The sequence below is a fragment of the Anolis sagrei genome, chromosome 2, assembly GCF_037176765.1.
Source record: "Anolis sagrei isolate rAnoSag1 chromosome 2, rAnoSag1.mat, whole genome shotgun sequence".
In the NCBI taxonomy this organism is placed as follows: Eukaryota; Metazoa; Chordata; class Lepidosauria; order Squamata; family Dactyloidae; genus Anolis; species Anolis sagrei.
In genome coordinates, this window is record NC_090022.1 from 70,719,346 (window position 1) to 70,733,139 (window position 13,794).

Sequence of the window (13,794 nt, forward strand, 5' to 3'; positions counted from 1 at the left end):
CAGTTTGGACAGCGTGCAAACAGCTATTCTCCTATATTTGCACTCCATCCAAAAACCTCTCATTCCTGGTAGCTTTCAAGACCCAGGATGAGCATCTGCTGCTCTTTCTTAATAAGGAAGTGAGGTGGAGAAGCAATTTATAGGACAAAGATCCAGCTGCTCTGAGGTCCTGGGGGAAAGAAAAAAGGGGGCTCACTCAGTTTCTCCCCTCCAGCTGGTTTTCTATAGTCTTGATTGCTTCCCCTCCATCCCTTGTCATTGTGTGTCTGTCAGCAATTTCTGACTTATGGCAACCTTAAGGTTAACCTATCACAAGATGTTCTTGGTGAGATTTGTTCAGCTAGACTTTGTCTTTTCTTGAGGCTGGTAAAGGTAAAGGTAGTCCCCTGACATTAAGTCCAGTCATGTCTGACTCTGGGGTGTGGTGCTCATCTCCATTTCTAAGCCGAAGAGCCAGCGTTGTCCATAGACACCTCCAAGGTCATGTGGCCGGCATGACTGCATGGAGCGCCGTTACCTTCCCGCCGGAGTGGTACCTACTGATCTACTCACATTTGCATGTTTTCGAACTGCTAGTTTGGCAGAAGCTAGGGCTGACAGCGGAAGCTCACGCCGCTCCTCGGAATCGAACCTACGACCTTTCGATCAACAAGCTCAGCAACTCAGTGCTTTTACCCACTGCGCCACCGGGGGCTCTTTTCTTGAGGCTGACAATGTATAATTTGCAAGGTCACCCAACGGGGTTTCCTTAGTTGACTGGAGATTTGAAACCCGGTCTCCAGAGTCCTAGTCCAGTACCCAAACCACTACACTTGGCTAGCTCTCACCTTCTCTCCCTTCTCCACCAGTAAGAGTCCTTCCACAGAGCCATATAACCCAGATAATACACAATATCCGCTTTTAACCAGATTATCTGAGTCCACACTGCCATATAATTCAGTTCAATGTGGATTTTATACAACTGTGTTGAAGGGAACAAAGTGAAAGTTTGACAGCTGTAGCTACAGAGCTATGTACATGTCTAAGATCTCAGCCTTTCCCTTCCAAAAGAAATAACTCTTTCCCAGAATATGTCTGTCCAGATACACTTTGAGATAGGAAATAATTGGATGGCTACCCTCAAAGACAGACACAAACATTTAAAGACCTCAATACATTCTCGCAGGCTACAAGGGAATAGGGGCAAATGTTTTGGTGAGAATCAATAAGATGTTATAGTGATGTGCTTTTTAGTGTTAGGTTTGCAATGGGGAATTGGTCTGAGAGGAGATAAGAATCAGCCGTGCCCTATTGTGTCCAGGAAGAGATATGAATGAAAATGTTTGTAATGTCCTGAAGGTAAGTGGGAGACTGAAGATACTCCTTTCAAACAGAAACACATAGGCCTGGTTCGTCCTCACCCTCGCCCTTTCAATATCACACTGAGAAATCTTTGAAGAATGAATTCAAGCAACTGTTTATTTCAAACATATTTAACAAGAAATCACCCCTAACTCTTTTGAGATAGCTAGGGGAATGGTTACAAAAAAAATCTTTCTCTGGAAAAGACGAAGATTACAAGAAAGAAAATACAAGCTTCTGTCATACAGATGTCTTGTTTATACCACCAAGATAACCCAGCTATAATTCAGACTGGAATTTGCCCCATTGGTGTAACACCTACTTGTAATATAATATTTTGAAACTGCATTATTGTTCACACTCCAAATTCAAATCAACACAATTTTAGAGGTTTATTCAGGAACAAGTGGTTTACTACCACCACCATGCTACACCTTAGATTGGCTCCTTGACTGGCTCCAGCAATATGCTCCTCTTCTCCAGCTCCCAAGAGGCTGGAGGAGCTGCTGCTGCCACTAGCAGCAGACCTTCAACCCCTGTGACCATCCTATTGCTCAGGAGCCAGATGAGAGTGATTTGTAGCCACCAGAACCAGAGAAGAATCCATAACAGGAGTTTCACCTGGCAAGGAGAATATATTGGCAGCATAGGTTTTGTGGGGGGAGGGGGGTTGATCACTGACTTACTTATGAGTAACTTCCCCAAATCCAAATAAGAATTGTGGGGTTCACAAAAAATGAAGTACCATAATATTCCAAAGCATATATCTCAGCAAGTAGCACTGGACATATAAACAACAGTGGTAATGCTTGCTACCCATCACCCAGTTCCCATTCCCTCCTACAAAAACACACCAATCTAGATTGCAACACAGAGACTGGATTTTCTTGGAAACTGCAAAGCAAAAAGTGAATTTTTGCACATCACATTAATACCTTAAAATATATATTATCAGTGTTAAAAAGGACAGACACTATATGCCAAGATCAAGGAAGCTCTGAGGTGAGTATGGTGTTTGATTTTTTTTGTCCGTGTAGATGAGCCACAGTAAACATCAAACAAGTCTAGCCTTAGTGTAGGGTTATTACGAGTGCTACTACCTTTTCCCTATTTAATTCCAGGAAATAACTATTATATATGCAACATTTTATACAGGGCTGATCAACTTCAGTGAATCTAGGAGATAATTTTGTGCATCCACAGCTCCTTACAAGGATATATTGCCCCAAAATGTCCAGACACAAAGATTCTTAAACAAAGCGCCCAGAGGTACACTTACAGTTTTAATTCATGTGGCCTGGGGACAAACACTGCCCTCCCCGCTTTTAACAGAAGGAAGAAGTGAAGTCATACATTCGTTCTCAGAGAACAATACTAAAAATCACTTGACATGACCAATTTGAAATAAATTATGTAAGAGAACAAAGACTACAGTAAATGAGCTCAGCAAGCAGATTTAATATAGGAACTGCCACACAGGATCACTCACCTTGATATATGTGTCAAGGCATGTGTGGACACGGTTCACGGCCAGATGGATGGACAGAGGAGTTGTGTAGGGGAAGGTTGCCATGACTACATGGCTAGGGGCTGGGAAGCTGATAATCTTGAAACCATACTTCAAGAACATGCGGACCACTTCCTCAGATGGCTTCTCTTCTCCTTCACTCAGAACACGACCCACAGCATAACGGCATTTCTCTGGATCCACCTAGTAAGAGATATGGAAATTGGATTTACATTATAAAAAGCTTCGAAGGATGCATAAAGCTATGTTTAAAACAAAAGGCCAATACTAATGATGATACAAACACATTAAGGCAGTGGTTTTTAGTTTGTGTTCTTGAGGATTCTGAGAAAATTATCAAATGAGACAATTAGTTGTGGCAAACAGTTCCCGCAAATGTTTCCAATTTACCTGTCATTACTGATATTCACGTACAGATTTAGCTCTCAGTTTATACAGAATTTTGGTCATGCATTGTGTGAAAAGAGATACTTTCACAGACTCTGTTCAGGATTTCTACAACACATTCCCCTAGGGTTCCTTCATAAAACAATTGGAGCAACAATTGACCTGAAGGCTAGCACTGTGAAAATGCCTTCCTCTCTTTGTAGCCTATCACTACAAACAAAATGGGCACTGCAAGCCACACAAGAAAAACCATGGCTGCCACAGTAAGAAATGCAACTCCTAAAACAAGGCTGTGATATAGAAATGCATTCTTGCTAAGATTTCGTAGTGTCAAACCACTTGTGCAGCAACCTATTTAAGAAACAGCTTGACCTCCCCTGGCATTTATGCAGGACAGTAGTCAAAAACTCAATCCATCCTAGGAACAGCAGCTGCAACGATGGAGGTGGTGGGCAGCCCCAGCCACCAGAAGAAAAGCACCCAGTGTGCACCTCTCAGAAGAGGTATGCTCAATCTAAAGCGGCTGAATTTACCAGGACTGAGTTCTGTGCAGTCTTCAGAGCCAATGTAATATTGCAGAACTATTCAGAAAATGGGTTGAAAAGTACAAGCAATATCCCAGAGCACCCCTGCCACAGGGCCCTTGCTCTGTGCTTCAGAGCACAGGGTCCTTCACAGAACATGGGAGCATTATTTATAAAGGTAAATGGGTATTGTTTCTTAATATAATGCCACTGTAACACTTACCATGGAACTGTGCAAATTAGAAACAGTACTACAGCATATTTATTCTGCAACACTGGAGGAAACTATTTGTAATCTACTAACAAAGATAGGTCTTCACAAATATGGAATCCTGATGCTGAAAAGGCCTCTTCTGAACCAAAAGCAGCATAAAGGGGTGTAAAAACGTGGCCAATGCTCCCTAGGGGGGATTTTGTGGCATTTGAGGGTTCTTGTGTGTGATTTTTATTTATTTTATTTTTTTGGCCAGGGCTTGTGGTGTCCTGGGGGTCATAGCAGTTGTTCACTCCAACTTTAGAAGTTAAGTTTTTAAAAAGTGTATTGTAGAAGGCTTTCACGGCCAGAATCACTGGAATCATTTCAGATCCTCCGAAGATGCCAGCCACAAAGGCAGGCAAAACATCAGGAGAGAATACTGCTAGAAAACAGCCATACAGCCACTCAACACTCTAAGAAAAAAACTCTTTGAAACACATGCTTGTAAGAATGTTTCTGCAGCATTTATTACTGGGAAATTTTGCTACAGAGCAATTTCCATTCCTTACCCTGTATAAAAGGACTGTTTTTCATTAACTAGTTATATGTATTCTCATCTATACATCCTGACAATTATATCCAGTCCATATGCATTGTACGAGATTCTTTGCAACCTTGTCTTTGAAAAAGGCATGCCAGTGTTCTATATAGGTATAATGAGTTCTCTAGTCTCTTGATTCAAAACTAACAATAGACACTGTTTTGACAAAAAAAGTCAGAGCGACCCATCAGGGTCAGATTTTACTATTTAACAAATCTCACTTCCTTATCTGAACAATGGGGGGAATAAATGTCTCTCAATAATGACTGTTGACATTCTCCTGTGAAAGGCTTCATGGACTTCTGTAGCTCTGGGTCCATTTGTTATTCAACAATGCCAATTTCAGTAGAGACACCAATTATATCTAGTGCCAATTATCTGCCTATTGTGCAGGAAGCAACAAGTGAGCAACAGCAGTCATCACTTCTGCTGCCAATTCAAAAGCCTTGCTGCTCTACCTGATAACCACTGATCATGCTGTGACATTTACAAACACACACACACACACATACACATACATTGTTTATGTGTCCCTGGTATTCTCAGGGCTTCCATCCAGACCTATACTGACATTTCAGTGGCATGCTATGAATGTGATTGTTATTCTTGTTTATCAACAATAAGTGTAAAGCTGGAAACAAGGTTCAGACTTGTACTATTTAAGTGATGGTCCCTAGACCAGTGCTTATTCCCAAGCCATTGGCTTCCAGTCCCTGGTGAAGAAGGGAAGAAAAATTTCTAGGAAATGGGGGAAAATGAGGTGCTAACCCTTGACACAATGGAAAGAGAGAGGAACAGGCAGATCCCTACATCAAAGAGATTAAAAGCAGTGGTTAAGACATTTTAGTTATTTCTCTAAAGACACTGAAGCCTGGCAAAAAGCAGTGGGTGATGATGTTCATCAGGGGAAAAAACTTCAGTTTACTAAATATGGGTATTATTTTCAGTGATCTCAAAGTTTTTCATTCTTTTTTCCACAACAGTAAAAATAATTAATTTTCAAAATATTGATGATGCAAAGGCTGTGCTTTTAAAGGTGGGAAGATCACATGTTTACTCTCCAGGGCTGACAGACAGGCCAGCGGGGAAAGATTATAAGTACCTATCTCTATCAAATCTCTAAGACTATAAAATTCAAACTGGAAACTTGGCACAGATTCTAAGGGAGCCATTAGAGTGTACATCTTTCGTGGCCTTGCTTACTTTAAGATGAATTGGTTTTGGTTAAGATTTAAGTGTATCTATAGCCATAATCACTAGGTAGAAGGACTAAGAAGTTTCTAATCCCCTTGGATTTGGGTATGTCTGCTAGTTAACACTAAAATAGCGAAGTTCAGATAAACTTTGCTATTTTATTGTGATTGTTTCTAACTATGCCCTATAGCCATAAGGGGAAAATCATCTCTTTGTCACCAGCACTCTAGTGCATCTACGCTCACATGCTTTTGTTGTTGTTCATTCGTTCAGTCGTCTCCGACTCTTCGTGACCTCATGGACCAGCCTACGCCAGAGCTCCCTGTCGGCCGTTACCACCCCCAGCTCCTTCAAGGTCAGTCCAGTCACTTCAAGGATGCCATCCATCCATCTTGCCCTTGGTCGGCCCCTCTTCCTTTTGCCTTCCACTTTCCCCCGCATCATTGTCTTCTCTAGGCTTTCCTGTCTCCTCATGATGTGGCCAAAGTACTTCAACTTTGTCTCTAGTATCTTTCCCTCCAGTGAGCAGTCGGGCTTTATTTCCTGGAGGATGGACTGGTTGGATCTTCTCGCAGTCCAAGGCACTCTCAGCACTTTCCTCCAGCACCACAGCTCAAAAGCATCGATCTTCCTTCGCTCAGCCTTCCCTAAGGTCCAGCTCTCACATCCGTAGGTTACTACAGGGAATACCATGGCTTTGACTAGGCGGATCTTTGTTGCCAGTCTGATGTCTCTACTCTTCACTATTTTATCGAGACTGGACATTGCTTTCCTCCCAAGAAGTAAGCGTCTTCTGATTTCCTGGCTACAGTCTGCATCTGCAGTAATCTTTGCACCTAGAAATACAAAGTCTGTCACGGCCTCCACGGTTTCTCCCTCTATTTTCCAGTTGTCAATCATTCTTGTTGCCATAATCTTGGTTTTTTTGACGTTTAGCTGCAACCCGGCTTTTGCGCTTTCTTCTTTCACCTTGATTAGAAGGCTCCTCAGCTCCTCCTCGCTTTCGGCCATCAGGGTGGTGTCATCTGCATATCTGAGGTTGTTAATGTTTCTTCCAGCAATTTTCACCCCAGCTTTGCATTTATCCAGCCCCGCACATCGCATGATGTGTTCTGCATACAAGTTAAAAAGGTTGGGTGAGAGTATGCAGCCTTGCCGTACGCCTTTCCCAATCTTGAACCAGTCTGTTGTTCCGTGGTCAGTTCTTACTGTTGCTACTTGGTCCTTGTACAGATTCCTCAGGAGAGAGACAAGGTGGCTTGGTATGCCCATCCCACCAAGAACTTGCCACAATTTATTATGATCCACACAGTCAAAGGCTCACATGCTTATCCCACAATTCACACTAACTATATATAATTAAAACTATACTCCTATAAACACACAGAGCGAGACACACACATCACTTCCTCTGCAAGGACAAGGTTTAGAAAAGCAAAGTGAGGTTCTAATAATTTAAATGGGTGCTTTGATCTGAGACTACACTCAATTTCCGACATTGCATCTTCATCTTAAAACAGGCACCTGGGATCATTAAACATTTGGGAAAGTTCCCAATTACTCTAATCCAACCCCCAGTATGGCACTCACAAACAGTGTGAAACAGATTTAGTTCCATCATTCAGACTGCTGTGCTTTGCAAGAGGGATCTCAAACATTTTCTTGGTGTTCTGCATATGTGTGCACTTAACCCATGATCTGAAGGAGTGCCCCCCACCCAGCAAAAGAGGCAACCAGCAATGGGTCTCAGTAGTATTCTCATCTACTTCCAAATGTTGAAATGTACAGTCAACCCTCTGTATTGATGGATTTTCAAAGGAATCAGTAATCCACCAACTTTAAAAGCTATGTTTACCTTTACGTACTTTACCTCTGAAGAGATGAATTTCTTCATTTACATGCACTCATACTCCAAAGCAAACCTTGCCATTTTATATAAAGAACACCATTTTACTATATAAATTTATATAACAAGACTTGAGCATCCAGAGATTTTGGGTGCTTCCAGACAGCATCAAAATGCGGGTTTTAAAAGTGGGGCAAAAAAAATCCTGGGACCTGATAGCAAGTCCACACACAGGAAATGGTCCTCCTCTGTCCTCACACCTTCCCTTGGAGCAAAAGATAACAAACATAGGTGAGCTTCATGCTCACGCAACGAGCGAAAATAATGTGAATTATCAATAGTTTCTGGGGGAGTGTCAAATTAGCCCCTTGTGTCTCGATAGCAGTTGATGGTAATTTAATCTAGTGCTCTCTTTCTTATCTGTTTTGGCAGACAAAGCAAAGAGGGTCATTTTATATGTTACATTATCATTTGAGTTGCTTAGCAGAAACTGAATCATTTCTACAAGAGGGTTGTCATTGTCTTTTATCAGCGGGGGTTTCAAATATCTTTCTCTTGGGTCACTATACAAAGGACAGTTTAGCATGTAGTGTGCAATGTCTTCCACCTGACATAGGCTGCAGATACAAACTGGTGTTATGTTGAGCAAGCTAACTGGATGATAGTTTTGAGGATCATTCCTACCACCTTTCTTGCAGATGGGACAGATAATGCTCATTTTCCACCCATGTGGCATTTGTCCAGTGCTGTTTATCTTGGAAACTGGGCTACCAAGAAGGGAGCTACCCCATTCGGCATTTTCTTTGAAATTCTTGTGGAAGAATGTCTTCTCCAGGTGCTTTCTTAGATTTCAAAGATGCAATTAATGACTTTACCTCACTGCCAGAGGCTGGTTCCCACTCAGGCAAAATAGAGAAGTCTTTGTCCAGCCTTGTAACTTCCAAGGTGCCCGGCTGGCTGCTGAAGATATTGGAGAAGTATTTAATCCAAGCAGAGGCAGTGATTGAGGCTTCCGATGTACTCCTTGTAGTCCTCTGGTACCGAGTTCCCAAAATCTGTATTCCATTCTGTTACAGCCTGGTCCAGTTCCTGCCACTTACATTTTCTGTGTTCATCTTTCTTATCTTTGAATAAACTTTTCTATTTTGTCCTGCATTTAGTAACATTTTCCATGTTTTCCCCAGATGGGTTTTTGCAGGATTCCCTTACTTTTTTGCAAGGTCTCTTTTGGCAACCCTGCATTCTACATTAAACCAATCATATTCTGCATGATTAATATTTTTATCTGTTGATATTGTTATACAATATCTAAGCTCTTTTATAATATGTTGATAGACATCTAAATGATCTGCTGAATTATTACAGACTTGTTGATATATGCTTGTCAAATAGTTACTGTGCAATTTCACTTTTAAGTGGATCAAGATGGAGGGTGGATGGAGGACATCCGTCAGAAGTTTTTATTTTAAAAAAACTCTCCGAGATGTGCTGGAACCCATATGTGCTCATGCTGAAATTTTAATGTACATACAAGCAGCTTTCTTATCTCTCTCTTTTAAAGTTCTGTTTTATATTATTCAAGCTCTATTTAATATTATAAGAAAAAAGGAATGGTTGCAGAGAGTTCTAATTGCTTTCCAATTGTGCTTACTGTTAGACACCTGTGTGTCCGTGCTCCATTTATTTTTTACAGCCACATATGCTGGAGCAGTTCACACAAAGGGATGGGAAGGAAGTTATGTGTTTTTGCATTTCTGCAGGGATATATAGTCATGCAAATGTGTTCAATTTTTGGGCAGAATTGGGTTTTAAGCGTACCTTTTAAACACGTGCTTTTCAACTGTTAACACAATTCCGCCCACACTTTCCCCAAACATTGTTTAGCCACCCCTCCTTTTATCCTGATTACTTCTGGGTTTTTAGGCAAGTGTAGAAGGGCCTTTTGATATTCAGAAGGGGTCTTGGAACCAAATGCCATTGGATATCAAGGGCTCACTGTATATCCAATCCACATTATTTCAATGACTGTGTCATTCTTCAGCATGAAGAGATCTTCAGTTTCTTTATTTCTTCTGGTATTACCCAAACTAAATGATGCAGCTGCATCACACTTCAATGAAAGCAGAGTTACAATGAAAGTTTTAAAATGATGAATGCTTAAGTATATCTTCCCTTTAAAAGTAGGGAGGATGGATGAGATTACTTTGGTTCTTCAAATGGGTCCAGAGACCTTTCCTGTAGAAGTTGAAAGCTGAAAGAGATGTCACTTTGTTTTTCCCACTGTGGTAAGCATCTGCTAACATGGCAACATCACTTAGAGACATCATGATATTGTTTAGTGGACTATTTAGGAAATATCTGCCTCAAAATGTTTTAAGCTTACATTTGGATACTTTAGTACCCAAATTTGCATTCAAAAGAAGAATATTGAGTCATTTTGTACATCTCTTCCTATTATGGATTCAGACACTTCTGCTGCCCCCTTCATATCTGCCAAGAAAACAACTGTGGTTTCAGAATTTTGTTATATTGCATCAAAAAGCTAACAAATATCTATCAAATTTACTCTTCCAGTACATCTTTCTAAACATCCAACATTTAATAAATCTGGACCTTACTCAAATACAATTTATAAGAATTAGGGTAAATGGTCCCAGAAAAACATGTAGTAGACAGACCACCCAAAGCTGATAAACAATATTCCAATTCATTAGATAGCAAAGAAAACCTATGGACATTTCCTTCATTTGGCTTAGATGTAAACTGCACTGACCGCCCACATTAAATTCAAAAATATCAACAACAAACTATACCACAATTTATAACACAGCAAAACAAGAAAGCACTGAATGGCTTAGCTAATCAAAGAGGAAATGAATCAATTCATCGTAAGGCACTTAAAGATCAGCATAGCTTTTAAAAATCTCTGGCATGCTATTGCTGTTCTGTTTTTAAGAACCAATACATTAAGAAAGGAAATGTCATCCATAAAAGCACACTTTTTAAAAGTGAGAAAACAGGGGATTTAATCATGCAGGATGGGAGCAATAATTGCAAAAATGTCATTCAGGCATTGTGTCACACAATAAGAAGATTCACCTGACTCTTGTCCGCATAGAAATATCCTCTTTGGCAATTTGTCAGAGCATGTATGTGGAAAGGAACAGCAACCATAATCACCAAGGAGTCATGCTTCAGGGAACCAGACAAAACAAACCATCCATTTGCTTCTATAATCCTTCTACTGTATAACCCCTCTGGAACTGTTGAGCAGGAACAGACTTCACATCACTCCTGCTTAGAAAGGTGATCCAATCTAACCCTCACAAGCCATGGGAATGGTAGTCATGCATTCAGAAGGCTTTGAAGGTCAGTCTTCAAGGCAATGAGAAAAACAGGATTTTTGCCCTGGGAAAAGTTTCACCTGCAGTTACTATAGTCTCAAACTATGTTTCTTTACTAACTTTTCTGCTCAATGCGGGAAGCTCTTATTACCACGTTGTCTCTGAGTTCAAAAGGGAGAATGCATAAGAACCACTCCTATCCGCATTCCTTTCGATCTCCCATGGAACCAGAATCAAACACCATATGCTTCCATCCAAGAGGTTGGAAATTTGGTGTATCACATTTCTCTCAAAGCTCTGCCCAGCTTTCCCACTGGCTGAATGCAACAAGAGGCAGTTTCTTCAACTGGCCATGCTGGACAAGGGATAGAGATAGACATTTTGGGTACACACTGCTTCCCATTTCCATAAAAAGCTAGGCCTTACAGAAGGCACTGAACTCTTGTGCCAAGTTTCCCCTTGTGTTTCCCGCTAAGATTCAGGATACCTCATCATTATGATGTTGGCCTCAACAGAGGAAACAATTTTCCAACCTTTCATACACATGGTAATTTTTTTTCTTTCCAGCAAGAAGGATTTGAATCTAGATGTTTAGTAATTCTCAGTGCTGCAAATCACCCTAATCTGAAAAGAGATTAGTCTAGTAATGAGGGATCAAAACAGACTCAAAGCCTTCAAAGAATTCTTGCTGCTTTCAAGTACTGATTCAGCTTTATTCAAGTTCATATCGCAGAAGTGCTTCTTCAATTGGCTACAGAATTTGATTACAATTTAATAACATATTTCTGAAGGAAGACTAGAAAGCTGATATTGCTACATGGCAAAAAACTTGATAAAGTGACCAATATTTTGACTGTACAAAGATTTGTGAAGGAACGTGAGAGTTTCTCCACAATGGTGTTCAGAGAGGGAGAAAATGCAGAAGACATTACATTTTCATTATTTCTCTGAGCATATAAAAACAAAAGGCAACATTATAAATAATAATAATAATAATAATAATAACAACAACAACAACAACAACAACAAAACTTTATTTATATACCCCTCTATCTCCCCTAGGGGGACTTGGGGCAGTTTCCAAGCAACATCACCAAAACATACAAACAGCATAACATAAAATTAACAAAACAACATAAGCATAAAATTATTACAATAACACATAGATATTAAAAATAATAATGCCTGTTCAGAGCAATTAAAAGGCCGGGCCAAGGTTAGAGTAAACTCAAAATATGAGGGGACCGGGAATTAAGTGCAGTGCTATAACAGGCTAACAGCAATAGCAGGTATGGATCTGTGGCTGATCATGTTCAGGGTCTATTAGAGGGATGACCAGGGTAATAGGTAGGAAGTCTAAGGCCATATTCAACAATGTTTGGGGCTGGGCTAGAACTGGCCATTTTCAAAGGCTTGTTGAAACCACCAGGTCTTCAAGCTCTTACAAAAGGAGGGGAGGGATGGGATTTATAGGGATTTATTTTTACTTTATTTACTTATATGCACGTCAATACCACTATACATACTTGATATAAAAGCTAAAGATCAAAATGACAGATAATACAAATAATCAAATGTCAAAGCAAATAAAATGTTATGTTGAGTTGAACTGTAACAAAGTTGGCAAAGATTTTATTTCTGTGATATTCCACAGAAAGCACCCTCTTTTAAGTGGTGCCATAGGAACATCTGAAGGATATGACACAAACAGGAAGACTTCTGATGATGGGGACAATGGCCAGGAAGATTTGTATGGCAGAAGACATTTTTGTCAGATATCCTTGTCCCAATTTGTTTAAGACCTTACAGCTAATACCAAAAACATATATGTTAAAAGCTAAACCACCCTGGTACCATTTGTTAAAGTGACAAACCTTTGCAGATTACCACATCAGTTATTAAAATATTGCAAGGCATAAATTTTAAACGTTACACACGCACGTGCACAAAGGCCACTAAAAAGAGAGGTCATTTTGAGGTTCCTCAGATTCAGAGAGGTCTCACAGGTCAATGTATTCAGATATGACTAACTTAAGTTGGAAACAACCACATCAGCTATTGCACAATGTTGGCTTAAAAATGCTTACTATAACAGCAAAATTGCAGAGTGGGGGAGATACAATGCAGAATAATTGGGAGAGATCTGTGTTGGTGACCTGCAGGCATGTAGCCAGGGGGGGGGGGCTCGGGGGGCTTCAGCCCCCCCCCCCCCCGAAATTTTCATGGTGGTTCGCGAAAAGGCCTTAATGGTGCATTATTTAAACTGTTATGTTTATTCATATCATGATCTGATCACCATACTCAATATATCCCATATGCATGGGGGTATTGGGGTAACGATACAAAAGGTTTGCTAGGCTAGCCCCTCTTTCACTCAGACTCAGCCCCCCCTGAAACTCAGCCCCCCCCGAACCCCCCCCCCCCTGAAAAAAAATTCAGCCCCCCCCGAAACGAAATCCTGGCTACGGGCCTGGTGACCTGAATAGTTTATCTACTTCTTTCATTTGCTAACTGCATCTTTCTGTTTTTCCTCTATTGCTACTATTCTCCAAAAATATTAGCAATCTGGGAAGACTTCAAATGAAAAATTCCTCTGATGTTTCTAGAGAGTAACCGGTTGGCAGATCCATAACTGAAAGGATGATGATGATCAAGCAGTATGAGGTATTTATCGCTGAGCTAAAATCGCCCAAGTTCCTTATGTAGGCTGCAACATACACCTACTCAGCAGATACAAACATAAATGCTAAGATGCACACACCAGCAGGGGTGATAGATTTTTCCCACATACAAGATGCTCATTCCATTCATCCACAGTGCCAACAGATTTCCG

General features: G+C 40.6%; 1 protein-coding gene across 2 annotated transcripts in view; it reads right to left on the minus strand.

Moving 5' to 3' along the window:
• Window positions 1–13,794, minus strand: part of TEX264 (testis expressed 264, ER-phagy receptor) — a 189,196-nt gene that overhangs the window by 130,089 nt on the left and 45,313 nt on the right. For both annotated transcript variants that reach the window (XM_060765817.2, XM_060765815.2), the window contains one exon: window positions 2,831–3,052. In XM_060765817.2, the coding sequence (XP_060621800.2) occupies window positions 2,831–3,052 (222 nt within the window). The remainder of the gene's footprint in view (window positions 1–2,830; window positions 3,053–13,794) is intronic.